This window comes from Macrosteles quadrilineatus, unplaced genomic scaffold (genome assembly GCF_028750875.1).
Source record: "Macrosteles quadrilineatus isolate MER2022 unplaced genomic scaffold, UCM_ALF_1.0 Scaffold_48__1_contigs__length_938360, whole genome shotgun sequence".
In the NCBI taxonomy this organism is placed as follows: Eukaryota; Metazoa; Arthropoda; class Insecta; order Hemiptera; family Cicadellidae; genus Macrosteles; species Macrosteles quadrilineatus.
The window spans coordinates 742201-758621 of NW_026542641.1; the positions used below are offsets into that span (position 1 = coordinate 742201).

The 16421-nt window shown below is 20.9% G+C and overlaps 1 protein-coding gene across 1 annotated transcript in view; it reads right to left on the minus strand.

Annotated features, from left to right (window-relative positions):
• Positions 1–16328, minus strand: part of LOC129005973 (uncharacterized) — a 98687-nt gene extending 82359 nt beyond the window's left edge. The window contains exon 1 of the mRNA XM_054435050.1: positions 16225–16328. Coding sequence (XP_054291025.1) covers positions 16225–16328 — 104 coding nt within the window. The remainder of the gene's footprint in view (positions 1–16224) is intronic.
• Positions 16329–16421: the final 93 nt, after the last annotated feature.

Below are 16421 nucleotides of genomic sequence, written 5' to 3' on the forward strand. Positions count from 1 at the left end.
ACATTTTAAAATGTTGCATTTTAACATAATAAAATGTTACATTTTAACATGATTCATTTGAAAATGTTTCATTTGAAAATGTTACATTTTAACATGTTTCATTTTAACATGATAAAAAGTGACATTTTAACATGTTTTATTTTACATGATAAAATGTTACATTTTAACATATACTATTTTAAAATGTTGCATTTTAACATGATAAAATGTTACATTTTAACATGTTTCATTTGAAAATGTTACATTTTTACATTTTTCATTTAAACATGATAAAATGTTACATTTTAACATGTTTCATTTTAACATCATAAAATGTTACATTTTAACATGTTTCATTTTAACATGATAAAATGTTACATTTTAACATGTTTCATTTTAACATGATAAAATGTTACATTTAAAAATTTTACATTTTAACATGTTACATTTTAATATGTTACATTTTAACATGTTTCATTTTAACATAATAAAATGATACATTTTAACATGTTTCATTTTAACATGATAAAATGTTACATTTTAACATGTTTCATTTTTACATAATAAAATGTTACATTTTAACATGTTTCATTTTATCACGATAAAATGTTACATTTTAAAATGTAACATTTTAACATGTTACATTTTAATATGTTACATTTTAACATGTTACACTTAAACATGCTGCATTTTAACATGATAAAATGTTACATTTTAACATGTTGCATTTTAACATTAAAAATGTTAAATTTTAACATGTTTCATTTTAACATAATAAAATGTTACATTTTAACATGTTGCATTTTAACATGATAAAATGTTAAATTTTAACATGTTTCATTTTAACATGCTAAAATGTTACATTTTAACATGTTTCATTTTAACATGTTGCATTTTAACATGATAAAATGTTACATTTTAGCATGTTACATTTTAAAATATTACATTTTAACAAATTTCATTTTAACATGATAAAATGTTACATTTTAAAATGTTAAATTTTAACATGTTACATTTTAATATGTTACATTTTAACATGTTGCATTTTAACATGAAAAAATGTTACATTTTAACATGAGGCATTTTAACATGATAAAATGTTAAATTTTAACTTGTTTCATTTTAACATGATAAAATGTTACATTTTAACATGATAAAAAGTTACATTTTAACATGTTTCATTTTAACATGATAAAATGTTACATTTTAACACGTTTCATTTTAACATGATAAAAAGTTACATTTTAACATGTTTCCTTTTAACATGATAAAATGTTACATTTTAACATGTTTCATTTTAACATGATAAAATGTTACATTTAAAAATGTTACATTTTAATATGTTACATTTTAATATGTTGCATTTTATCATGATAAAATGTTACAATTTAACATGTTTCATTTTAACATAATAAAATGTTAAATTTTAACATGTTTCATTTTAACATGATAAAATGTTACATTTTAATATGTTACATTTTAACATGTTGCATTTTAACATGATAAAATGTTACATTTTAACATGTTACATTTTAATAGGTTACATTTTAATATGTTGCATTTTATCATGATAAAATGTTACATTTTAACATGTTACATTTTAAAATGTTACATTTTAAAAAGTTTCTTTTTAACATGATACAATGTTACATTTTAAATTGTTGCATTTTAAAATGGTAAAATGTTACATTTTAACATGTTTCATTTTAACATGTTTCATTTTAACACGATATAATGTTACATTTAAAAATGTTACATTTAAACATGTTACATTTTAATATGTTACATTTTAATATGTTGCATTTTATCATGATAAGATGTTACATTTTAACATGTTACATTTTAAAATGTTACATTTTAACAAGTTTAATTTTAACATGATAAAATGTTACATTTTAACACGTTTTATTTTAACACTATAAAATGTTACATTTTAACATGTTTCATTTTAACATGATAAAATGTTACATTTTAACATGTTTCATTTTAACATGATAAAATGTTACATTTTAACATGTTTCATTTTAACATGATAAAATGTTACATTTTAAAATGTTACAATTAACATGTTGCATTTTAACATGATAAAATGTTACATTTTAAAATGTTACATTTTAACATGTTACATTTTAATATGTTACATTTTAACATGTTGCATTTTAACATGATAAAATGTTACATTTTAACATGAGGCATTTTAACATGATAAAATGTTAAATTTTAACTTGTTTCATTTTAACATGATAAAATGTTACATTTTAACATGATATAATGTTAAATTTGAACATGTTACATTTTAAAATGTTGCATTTTAACATAATAAAATGTTACATTTTAACATGTTTCATTTGAAAATGATTCATTTGAAAATGTTACATTTTAACATGTTTCATTTTAACATGATAAAAAGTTACATTTTAACATGTTTCATTTTAACATGATAAAATGTTACATTTTAACATGTTTCATTTTAACTTGATAAATTGTTGCATTTTAACATGATAAAATGTTACATTTTAACATATTACATTTTAAAATGTTGCATTTTAACATGATAAAATGATACATTTTAACATGTTTCATTTTAACATGATAAAATGTTACATTTTAACATGTTTCATTTTTACATAATAAAATGTTACATTTTAACATGTTTCATTTTAACACGATAAAATGTTACATTTTAAAATGTTGCATTTTAACATAATAAAATGTTACATTTTAACATGTTTCATTTGAAAATGTTTCATTTGAAAATTTTACATTTTAACATGTTTCATTTTAACATGATAAAAAGTTACATTTTAACATGTTTCATTTTAACATGATAAAATGTTACATTTTAACATGTTTCATTTTAACTTGATAAATTGTTGCATTTTAACATGATAAAATGTTACATTTAAACATATTACATTTTAAAATGTTGCATTTTAACATGTTTCATTTGAAAATGTTACATTTTTACATTTTTCATTTAAACATGATAAAATGTTACATTTTAACATGTTTCATTTTAACATCATAAAATGTTACATTTTAACATGTTTCATTTTAACATGATAAAATGTTACATTTTAACATGTTTCATTTTAACATGTTAAATGTTACATTTAAAAATTTTACATTTTAACATGTTACATTTTAATATGTTACATTTTAACATGTTTCATTTTAACATAATAAAATGATACATTTTAACATGTTTCATTTTAACATGATAAAATGTTACATTTTAACATGTTTCATTTTTACATAATAAAATGTTACATTTTAACATGTTTCATTTTAACACGATAAAATGTTACATTTTAATATGTTACATTTTAACATGTTGCATTTTAACATGATAAAATGTTACATTTTAACATGTTACATTTTAATAGGTTACATTTTAATATGTTGCATTTTATCATGATAAAATGTTACATTTTAACATGTTACATTTTAAAATGTTACATTTTAAAAAGTTTCTTTTTAACATGATACAATGTTACATTTTAAATTGTTGCATTTTAAAATGGTAAAATGTTACATTTTAACATGTTTCATTTTAACATGTTTCATTTTAACACGATATAATGTTACATTTAAAAATGTTACATTTAAACATGTTACATTTTAATATGTTACATTTTAATATGTTGCATTTTATCATGATAAGATGTTACATTTTAACATGTTACATTTTAAAATGTTACATTTTAACAAGTTTAATTTTAACATGATAAAATGTTACATTTTAACATGTTTTATTTTAACACTATAAAATGTTACATTTTAACATGTTTCATTTTAACATGATAAAATGTTACATTTTAACATGTTTCATTTTAACATGATAAAATGTTACATTTTTACATGTTTCATTTTAACATGATAAAATGTTACATTTTAAAATGTTACAATTAACATGTTGCATTTTAACATGATAAAATGTTACATTTTAAAATGTTACATTTTAACATGTTACATTTTAATATGTTACATTTTAACATGTTGCATTTTAACATGATAAAATGTTACATTTTAACATGAGGCATTTTAACATGATAAAATGTTAAATTTTAACTTGTTTCATTTTAACATGATAAAATGTTACATTTTAACATGATATAATGTTAAATTTGAACATGTTACATTTTAAAATGTTGCATTTTAACATAATAAAATGTTACATTTTAACATGTTTCATTTGAAAATGATTCATTTGAAAATGTTACATTTTAACATGTTTCATTTTAACATGATAAAAAGTTACATTTTAACATGTTTCATTTTAACATGATAAAATGTTACATTTTAACATGTTTCATTTTAACTTGATAAATTGTTGCATTTTAACATGATAAAATGTTACATTTTAACATATTACATTTTAAAATGTTGCATTTTAACATGATAAAATGATACATTTTAACATGTTTCATTTTAACATGATAAAATGTTACATTTTAACATGTTTCATTTTTACATAATAAAATGTTACATTTTAACATGTTTCATTTTAACACGATAAAATGTTACATTTTAAAATGTTGCATTTTAACATAATAAAATTTTACATTTTAACATGTTTCATTTTAACATGATAAAAAGTTACATTTTAACATGTTTCATTTTAACATGATAAAATGTTACATTTTAACTTGATAAATTGTTGCATTTTAACATGATAAAATGTTACATTTAAACATATTACATTTTAAAATGTTGCATTTTAACATGTTTCATTTGAAAATGTTACATTTTTACATTTTTCATTTAAACATGATAAAATGTTACATTTTAACATGTTTCATTTTAACATCATAAAATGTTACATTTTAACATGTTTCATTTTAACATGATAAAATGTTACATTTTAACATGTTTCATTTTAACATGATAAAATGTTACATTTAAAAATTTTACATTTTAACATGTTACATTTTAATATGTTACATTTTAACATGTTTCATTTTAACATAATAAAATGATACATTTTAACATGTTTCATTTTAACATGATAAAATGTTACATTTTAACATGTTTCATTTTTACATAATAAAATGTTACATTTTAACATGTTTCATTTTAACACGATAAAATGTTACATTTTAAAATGTAACATTTTAACATGTTACATTTTAATATGTAACATTTTAACATGTTACATTTAAACATGCTGCATTTTAACATGATAAAATGTTACATTTTAACATGTTGCATTTTAACATTAAAAATGTAAAATTTTAACATGTTTCATTTTAACATAATTAAATGTTACATTTTAACATGTTGCATTTTAACATGATAAAATGTTAAATTTTAACATGTTTCATTTTAACATGCTAAAATGTTACATTTTAACATGTTTCATTTTAACATGTTGCATTTTAACGAGATAAAATGTTACATTTTAGCATGTTACATTTTAAAATATTACATTTTAACAAATTTCATTTTAACATGATAAAATGTTACATTTTATAATGTTAAATTTTAACATGTTACAGTTTAATATGTTACATTTTAACATGTTGCATTTTAACATGATAAAATGTTACATTTTAACATGAGGCATTTTAACATGATAAAATGTTAAATTTTAACTTGTTTCATTTTAACATGATAAAATGTTAAATTTAAACATGTTACATTTTAACATGATAAAATGTTACATTTTAACATGATAAAAAGTTATATTTTAACATGTTTCATTTTAACATGATAAAATGTTACATTTTAACATGTTTCATTTTAACATGATAAAAAGTTACATTTTAACATGTTTCCTTTTAACATGATAAAATGTTACATTTTAACATGTTACGTTTCAACATGATACATGTTAAAATGTTGCATTTTAACATGATAAAATGTTACATTTTAACATGTTTCATTTTAACATGATAAAATGTTACATTTTAACATGTTTCATTTTAACATGATAAAATGTTACATTTAAAAATGTTACATTTAAAAATGTTACATTTAAAAATGTTACATTTTTACATGTTACATTTTAATATGTTACATTTTAATATGTTGCATTTTATCATGATAAAATGTTACATTTTAACATGTTTCATTTTAACATAATAAAATGTTAAATTTTAACATGTTTCATTTTAACATAATAAAATGTTACATTTTAAAATGTTACATTTTAACATGTTACATTTTAATATGTTACATTTTAACATGTTGCATTTTAACATGATAAAATGTTACATTTTAACATGTTGCATTTTAACATGATAAAATGTTACATTTAAAAATGTTACATTTTAACATGTTACATTTTAATAGGTTACATTTTAATATGTTGCATTTTAATATGTTGCATTTTATCATGATAAAATGTTACATTTTAACATGTTACATTTTAAAATGTTACATTTTAACAAGTTTCATTTTAACATGATACAATGTTACATTTTAAATTGTTGCATTTTATCATGATAAGATGTTACATTTTAACATGTTACATTTTAAAATGTTACATTTTAACAAGTTTAATTTTAACATGATAAAATGTTACATTTTAACATGTTTCATTTTAACATAATAAAATGTTACATTTTAATATGTTTCATTTTAACATGTTTCATTTTAACATGATAAAATGTTACATTTTAACATGTTTCATTTTAACATGATAAAATGTTACATTTTAACATGTTTCATTTTAACATGATAAAATGTTACATTTTAACATGTTTCATTTTAACATGATAAAATGTTACATTTTAAAATGTTACAATTAACATGTTGCATTTTAACATGATAAAATGTTACATATTAACATGTTTCATTTTAACATGTTGCATTTTAACATGATAAAATGTTACATTTTAACATGTTACATTTTAAAATATTACATTTTAACAAGTTTCACTTTAACATGATAAAATGTTACATTTTAAAATGTTACATTTTAACATGTTACATTTTAATATGTTACATTTTAACATGTTGCATTTTAACATGATAAAATGTTACATTTTAACATGAGGCATTTTAACATGATAAAATGTTAAATTTTAACTTGTTTCATTTTAACATGATAAAATGTTACATTTTAACATGATATAATGTTAAATTTGAACATGTTACATTTTAAAATGTTGCTTTTAACATGTTTCATTTTAACATGTTTCATTTTAACATGATATAATGTTACATATAAAAATGTTACATTTTAACATGTTTCATTTGAAAATGTTTCATTTGAAAATGTTACATTTTAACATGTTTCATTTTAACATGATAAAAAGTTACATTTTAACATGTTTCATTTTAACATGATAAAATGTTACATTTTAACATGTTTCATTTTAACTTGATAAATTGTTGCATTTTAACATGATAAAATGTTACATTTTAACATTTTTCATTTGAAAATGTTACATTTTAACATGTTTAATTTGAAAATGTTACATTTTTACATTTTTCATTTAAACATGATAAAATGTTACATTTTAACATGTTTCATTTTAACATCATAAAATGTTACATTTTAACATGTTTCATTTTAACATGATAAAATGTTACATTTTAACATGTTTCATTTTAACATGTTTCATTTTAACATGATAAAATGTTAAATTTAAAAATTTTACATTTTAACATGTTACATTTTAATATGTTACATGTTAACATGTTTCATTTTAACATAATAAAATGATACATTTTAACATGTTTCATTTTAACATGATAAAATGTTACATTTTAACATGTTTCATTTTTACATAATAAAATGTTACATTTTAACATGTTTCATTTTTACATAATAAAATGTTACATTTTAACATGTTTCATTTTAACACGATAAAATGTTACATTTTAAAATGTAACATTTTAACATGTTACATTTTAATATGTTACATTTTAACATGAAAAATGTTAAATTTTAACATGTTTCATTTTAACATAATAAAATGTTACATTTTAACATGTTGCATTTTAACATGATAAAATGTTAAATTTTAACATGCTTCATTTAAACATGCTAAAATGTTACATTTTAACATGTTTCATTTTAACATGTTGCATTTTAACATGATAAAATGTTACATTTTAGCATGTTACATTTTAAAATATTACATTTTAACAAATTTCATTTTAACATGATAAAATGTTACATTTTTAAAATGTTAAATTTTAACATGTTACATTTTAATATGTTACATTTTAACATGTTGCATTTTAACAAGATAAAATGTTACATTTTAACATGAGGCATTTTAACATGATAAAATGTTAAATTTTAACTTGTTTCATTTTAACATGATAAAATGTTACATTTTAACATGATAAAATGTTAAATTTAAACATGTTACATTTTAACATAATAAAATGTTACATTTTAACATGATAAAAAGTTACATTTTAACATGTTTCATTTTAACATGATAAAATGTTACATTTTAACATGTTTCATTTTAACATGATGAAAAGTTAGATTTTAACATGTTTCATTTTAACATGATAAAATGTTACATTTTAACACGTTTCATTTAAACATGATAAATTGTTGCATTTTAACATGATAAAATGTAACATTTTAACATGTTACATTTTAAAATGTTGCATTTTAACATGATAAAATTTTACATTTTAACATGTTTTATTTGGAAATGTTACATTTTAACATGTTTCATTTGAAAATGTTACATTTTTACATGTTTCATTTTAACATGATAAAATGTTACATTTAAAAATGTTACATTTTAACATGTTACATTTTAATATGTTACATTTTAATATGTTGCATTTTATCATGATAAAATGTTACATTTTAACATGTTGTATTTTAACATGTTTCATTTGAAAATATTACATTTTTACATGTTTCATTTAAACATGTTTCAGTTTAACATGATAAAATGTTACATTTAAAAATGTTACATTTTAACATGTTGCATTTTAACATTTTAAAATGTTAATTTTTAACATGTTTCATTTTACCATGATAAAATCTTACATTTTAACATGTTTCATTTTAACATGATAAATTGTTACATTTAAAAATGTTACATTTTAACATGTTACATTTTAATATGTTACATTTTAATATGTTGCATTTTATCATGATAAAATGATACATTTTTACATGTTGCATTTTAACATGTTACATTTTAAAATGTTACATTTTAACAAGTTTAATTTTAACATGATAAAATGTTACATTTTAACATGTTTCATTTTAACATGATAAAATGTTAAATTTTAACATGTTATATTTTAACGTAATAAAATGTTACATTTTAAAATGTTTCATTTTAACACGATAAAATGTTACATTTTAAAATGTAACATTTTAACATGCTGCATTTTAACATGATAAAATGTTACATTTTAACATGTTGCATTTTAACATTAAAAATGTTAGATTTTAACATGTTGCATTTTAACATGATAAAATGTTAAATTTTTACATGTTTCATTTTAACATGATAAAATGTTACATTTTAACATGTTTCCTTTTAACATGATAAAATGTTACATTTTAACATGTTACGTTTCAACATGTTACATGTTAAAATGTTGCATTTTAACATGATAAAATGTTACATTTTAACATGATAAAATGTTACATTTTAAGATGTTACATTTTAATATGTTGCATTTTATCATGATAAAATGTTACATTTTAACATGTTTTATTTTAACATGATAAAATGTTACATTTTAACATGTTTCATTTTAACATAATAAAATGTTAAATTTTAACATGTTTCATTTTAACATGATAAAATGTTACATTTTAACATGTTACATTTTAATATGTTACATTTTAACTTGTTGCATTTTAACATGATAAAATGTTACATTTTAACATGTTGCATTTTAACATGATAAAATGTTACATTTAAAAATGTTACATTTTAACATGTTACATTTTAACATGTTACATTTTAATATGTTACATTTTAACATGTTACATTTAAACATGCTGCATTTTAACAAGATAAAATGTTACATTTTAACATGTTGCATTTTAACATTAAAAATGTTAAATTTTAACATGTTTCATTTTAACATAATAAAATGTTACATTTTAACATGTTGCATTTTAACATGATAAAATGTTAAATTTTAACATGTTTCATTTAAACATGCTAAAATGTTACATTTTAACATGTTTCATTTTAACATGTTGCATTTTAACATGATAAAATGTTACATTTTAGCATGTTACATTTTAAAATATTACATTTTAACAAATTTCATTTTAACATGATAAAATGTTACATTTTTAAAATGTTAAATTTTAACATGTTACATTTTAATATGTTACATTTTAACATGTTGCATTTTAACAAGATAAAATGTTACATTTTAACATGAGGCATTTTAACATGATAAAATGTTAAATTTTAACTTGTTTCATTTTAACATGATAAAATGTTACATTTTAACATGATAAAATGTTAAATTTAAACATGTTACATTTTAACATAATAAAATGTTACATTTTAACATGATAAAAAGTTACATTTTAACATGTTTCATTTTAACATGTTTCATTTTAACATGATAAAATGTTACATTTTAACATGTTTCATTTTAACATGATGAAAAGTTACATTTTAACATGTTTCATTTTAACATGATAAAATGTTACATTTTAACACGTTTCATTTAAACATGATAAATTGTTGCATTTTAACATGATAAAATGTTACATTTTAACATGTTACATTTTAAAATGTTGCATTTTAACATGATAAAATTTTACATTTTAACATGTTTTATTTGGAAATGTTACATTTTAACATGTTTCATTTGAAAATGTTACATTTTTACATGTTTCATTTTAACATAATAAAATGTTTCATTTAAAAATGTTACATTTTAACATGTTACATTTTAATATGTTACATTTTAATATGTTGCATTTTATCATGATAAAATGTTACATTTTAACATGTTGTATTTTAACATGTTTCATTTGAAAATGTTACATTTTTACATGTTTCATTTAAACATGTTTCAGTTTAACATGATAAAATGTTACATTTAAAAATGTTACATTTTAACATGTTGCATTTTAACATTTTAAAATGTTAATTTTTAACATGTTTCATTTTACCATGATAAAATCTTACATTTTAACATGTTTCATTTTAACATGATAAAATGTTACATTTAAAAATGTTACATTTTAACATGTTACATTTTAATATGTTACATTTTAATATGTTGCATTTTATCATGATAAAATGATACATTTTTACATGTTGCATTTTAACATGTTACATTTTAAAATGTTACATTTTAACAAGTTTAATTTTAACATGATAAAATGTTACATTTTAACATGTTTCATTTTAACATGATAAAATGTTACATTTTAACATGTTATATTTTAACATAATAAAATGTTACATTTTAAAATGTTTCATTTTAACACGATAAAATGTTACATTTTAAAATGTAACATTTTAACATGCTGCATTTTAACATGATAAAATGTTACATTTTAACATGTTGCATTTTAACATTAAAAATGTTAGATTTTAACATGTTGCATTTTAACATGATAAAATGTTAAATTTTAACATGTTTCATTTTAACATGATAAAATGTTACATTTTAACATGTTTCCTTTTAACATGATAAAATGTTACATTTTAACATGTTACGTTTCAACATGTTACATGTTAAAATGTTGCATTTTAACATGATAAAATGTTACATTTTAACATGATAAAATGTTACATTTTAAGATGTTACATTTTAATATGTTGCATTTTATCATGATAAAATGTTACATTTTAACATGTTTTATTTTAACATGATAAAATGTTACATTTTAACATGTTTCATTTTAACATAATAAAATGTTAAATTTTAACATGTATCATTTTAACATGATAAAATGTTACATTTTAACATGTTACATTTTAATATGTTACATTTTAACTTGTTGCATTTTAACATGATAAAATGTTACATTTTAACATGTTGCATTTTAACATGATAAAATGTTACATTTAAAAATGTTACATTTTAACATGTTACATTTTAATATGTTACATTTTAATATGTTGCATTTTATCATGATAAAATGTTACATTTTAACATGTTACATTTAAAAAAATGTTACATTTTAACAAGTTTCATTTTAACATGATAAAATGTTACATTTTAAAATGTTGCATTTTAAAATGGTAAAATGTTACATTTTAACATGTTTCATTTGAAAATGTTACATTTTAACATGTTGCATTTTAACATGCTTCATTTTAACATAATAAAATGTTACATTTTTACATGTTTCATTTTAACATGATAAAATGTTACATTTTAACATGTTTCATTTTAACATGATAAAATGTTACATTTTAACACGTTTCATTTTAACATGATAAAATGTTACATTTAAAAATTTTACATTTTAACATGTTACATTTTAATATGTTACATTTTAACATGTTTCATTTTAACATAATAAAATGATACATTTTAACATGTTACATTTTAATATGTTACATTTTAACATGTTGCATTTTAACATTTTGCATTTTAACATTTTAAAATGTTATTTTTAACATGTTTCATTTTACCATGATAAAATGTTACATTTTAACATGTTTCATTTTAACATGTTTCATTTTAACATGATAAAATGTAACATTTAAAAATATTACATTTTAACATGTTACATTTTAATATGTTACATTTTAATATGTTGCATTTTATCATGATAAAATGTTACATTTTAACATGTTACATTTTAACATGTTACATTTTAAAATGTTACATTTTAACAAGTTTAATTTTAACATGATAAAATGTTACATTTTAACATGTTTCATTTTAACATGATAAAATGTTACATTTTAACATGTTTCATTTTTACATAATAAAATGTTACATTTTAACATGTTTCATTTTAACACGATAAAATGTTACATTTTAAAATGTAACATTTTAACATGTTACATTTTAATATTTTACATTTTAACATGTTACATTAAAACATGCTGCATTTTAACATGATAAAATGTTACATTTTAACATGTTGCATTTTAACATTAAAAATGTTAAATTTTAACATGTTTCATTTTAACATAATAAAATGTTACATTTTAACATGTTGCATTTTAACATGATAAAATGTTAAATTTTAACATGTTTCATTTTAACATGCTAAAATGTTACATTTTAACATGTTTCATTTTAACATGTTGCATTTTAACATGATAAAATGTTACATTTTAGCATGTTACATATTAAAATATTACATTTTAACAAATTTCATTTTAACATGATAAAATGTTACATTTTAAAATGTTAAATTTTAACATGTTACATTTTAATATGTTACATTTTAACATGTTAAGTCAAGTCAAGAGTATTTATTCCATTGATCTATAACAATACAGAAATAGGAACAGTCAAATATTCTTACTAAATGCTAATACATTGAATTAAAATTAACTAAAAACTATGTACAACAGGTTAAAACTTAACATTAAACTCTGACATTTCAAATTCATCAAACGAATAAAAAGGGTTTTCAACTAGCCAGTATTTTATAGTTGTTTTGAAGTGATTAAATGAGATGAGTTTTGCAGTTTGGGGGAGCCTATTAAAAAACCTAACACAGTTGGCTTTAAAGGATTTACCTGTTTTGGCCAACCTGTGTTGGGGTAAATCCAGCTTAGCCTTGCCCCTCGTGTCATGTGCATGAAAGTGGTCTCTGGTGGTGAAATCTGAAAGGTGTAGTTTTGTGTGGATAAGTACTTGGTAGATGTAAAGGTTTATTACTGTCATGATATTTAGTCTGATAAACAATGGTTTACAGTGTTCCACTTTATCCACTCTACACATAGTTCTCAAGATTTTCTTTTGAATTATGAGAATGTCGTGTACAGCACTAGAGTGACCCCACAAAACTATTCCAAAACAAATATGTGATTGGACAAAAGAAAAATAAGATATCCTCAAATTAAAAAAGACACTCTGGAAATTTTCTTACAAATACCATCTATATGATCATTCCAATCAAGTCTAGAATCCAAATGAAAACCAAGAAGCTTTACTGATTTATAGTTACTTGTACCTGCCATGCTTAGCAATAAATCTTGAGTTTTATCATTATTGCAAAGCAACTTATTTGATGCAAACCATATTTGTGCAGAGTTGTAAGCATGATTTATGTTCTCCTCAAGAGTTTTCAGATTGGAATGTGATGAAAGTAACGTTGTATCATCAGCATAAATGACTGTCTGAGAGGGTATGTTGCAAGGTAGGTCGTTAATGAAAACTATAAAAAGAAATGGTCCCAGAACAGAGCCCTGGGGAACACCAGTTGTTACAGTTAATGTTGTTGATTGGCTACAATTAAAAGAAACATATTGTTTACGATTAGACAGATAGGACTTCAATAAATTCAGAGAGTTGTGTGAGATGCCGTAGTAAGAGAGTTTGTCAAGGAGAATACGATGTTCAACACAATCAAAAGCTTTACTCAGATCGCAGAGCTTTAGAGACACTGATTCCTTATTTTCAAAAGCAGTAAGAATGTTGTCAACCAGAGCAGACACAGCAGTGGTTGTTGATTTCTTTGATCGAAACCCAAACTGGTAGGGACTAAATAGATGGTTTATGTGGAAGTGATGATTAAGCTGAACATGTAGGAGTGACTCAAATACCTTAGAGAAGATGGGAACAATTGAAATTGGTTGATAATTCTGTACCAGAGCTTTATCCCCTTTTTTATAGACAGGAATCACCTTAGAGACTTTTAGTAAATCAGAAAAATAGCCCTGAGTCAAACACTGGTTAAAGATGAATGCAAGAGGCTCACTAATATACATTATGGTTTTTCTTAGAAGAAAATTAGATATCCAGTAAAAATCTGTTGCTTTTGAGTTGGAAAGATTTGTCACTGTTTTCATTACCTGATCCGTGGAGACGTGAGACCAATTGAAAGCAATTGACTTTTGTTTCGAGTTCCGTGTGAGGTTAAGTGCCTGCGTGTTGGTGCTTATTATATTTTTCTGTATATCTGAAACTGAATTAATGAAAAAATTGTTAAACTGGTTTGGATCAATTGTTATTTTAGTTTTGTTTGTGTGTGATTGTGTTTCTAAAGAAATCACCTCCCACGCTGCTTTACACTTATTACTTGAGTTTTCAATATAATTTTCATACGTCTGTTTCTTAGCCATTTTAATATTATCCTTGTATTGTTTCTTAAAAAACAAGTAAGCTCTGTAAGCCACATCAGTATGGACCGAGTGATCTCTTTCAAAGCACTTATACATATTATGATAACCTAGCATTAGATCTCTAGATTTTCTTAGATCGTCTGAATACCAATTAAATTTTTGTTTGGTTCTACATTTACTCTTAGATGATACTAAAGGAGAAGCGAAATGCCAAAGATTAACATACCTTTTAAAAAATAAGTCAAACAAAGCTTCTACATTTATCTCATTACATAGATAGGAGCTTATTATTTCCCAATGTTCATTTTTTAAACACTCAATAAACAAGGAAATTTGTTCTTCATCTTGTCTGCGAAAAAAATGTTTGATTCCAGATTTATCTGAGTTAATTTCTGTATGTTTCTTTCTATCTAGTTTATAATTAATAAGAAGAGGATCGTGATCAGATAAACAGGATTTCATAACTTTTACATTATATAGATCCTCAGAAAAATTAACAAAAACATTATCAATACAAGACTTTTTTCTGGTTGGAGACAAATTGGTTACAACTAAGTTATATGAGCGCAAGATATTAAGAAATGTGACGGTAGTAGGTTCGGTAATTTTATCAAACTTGATGTTGTAGTCACCACAAATAATAATTTTTGTACCTCGCTTATGAATTTGTTTGACTACTTTCTCAAAGTTGTCAAAGAAAATTTTAGTATCACCATTAGGTGGTCTGTACAGTGATACAATGACGAGATTTAAGTTCTTAAGCTTTATACAAGTTATTTCAATATTACGCTCTGAATTGAACATATTTACATCAATTTCACAATACTGCAAGCTAGATTTGGTGTTGTGATTAAGCATCTTTTTATTTAATTAAAAATAAGTAGATTTTATTTTATTGTATTTAAAAATATTCATTTTATTTTAATAATTCAATTTGCAGTTTCATAAATATTTAAAACTTTGTATTCCATTTGTTAGAATAATTCTCATGAAATGGTTTCATTCATTGTAGTTAGTTAAGTAAATCACTCATAGATAGGGTAAGCTGCCAGGTTGGGTACAATGGTCATACTGGACGGTCTCAACGGTTGCTTCAGTGGGCAGAGAGTGGACAGAGACAGAGACAGAATGTGACATGTGTTTTGTGCTTGGACTGAAGAGAAGATTTTTCGCCATGTAGTCGTGAGTCAGACATTTATAGACATTAATTTCAAGGGTCATCAGCATCCCTTTCTCATTATTAATTAATTTTCCAAGGGTCAGCAGTAT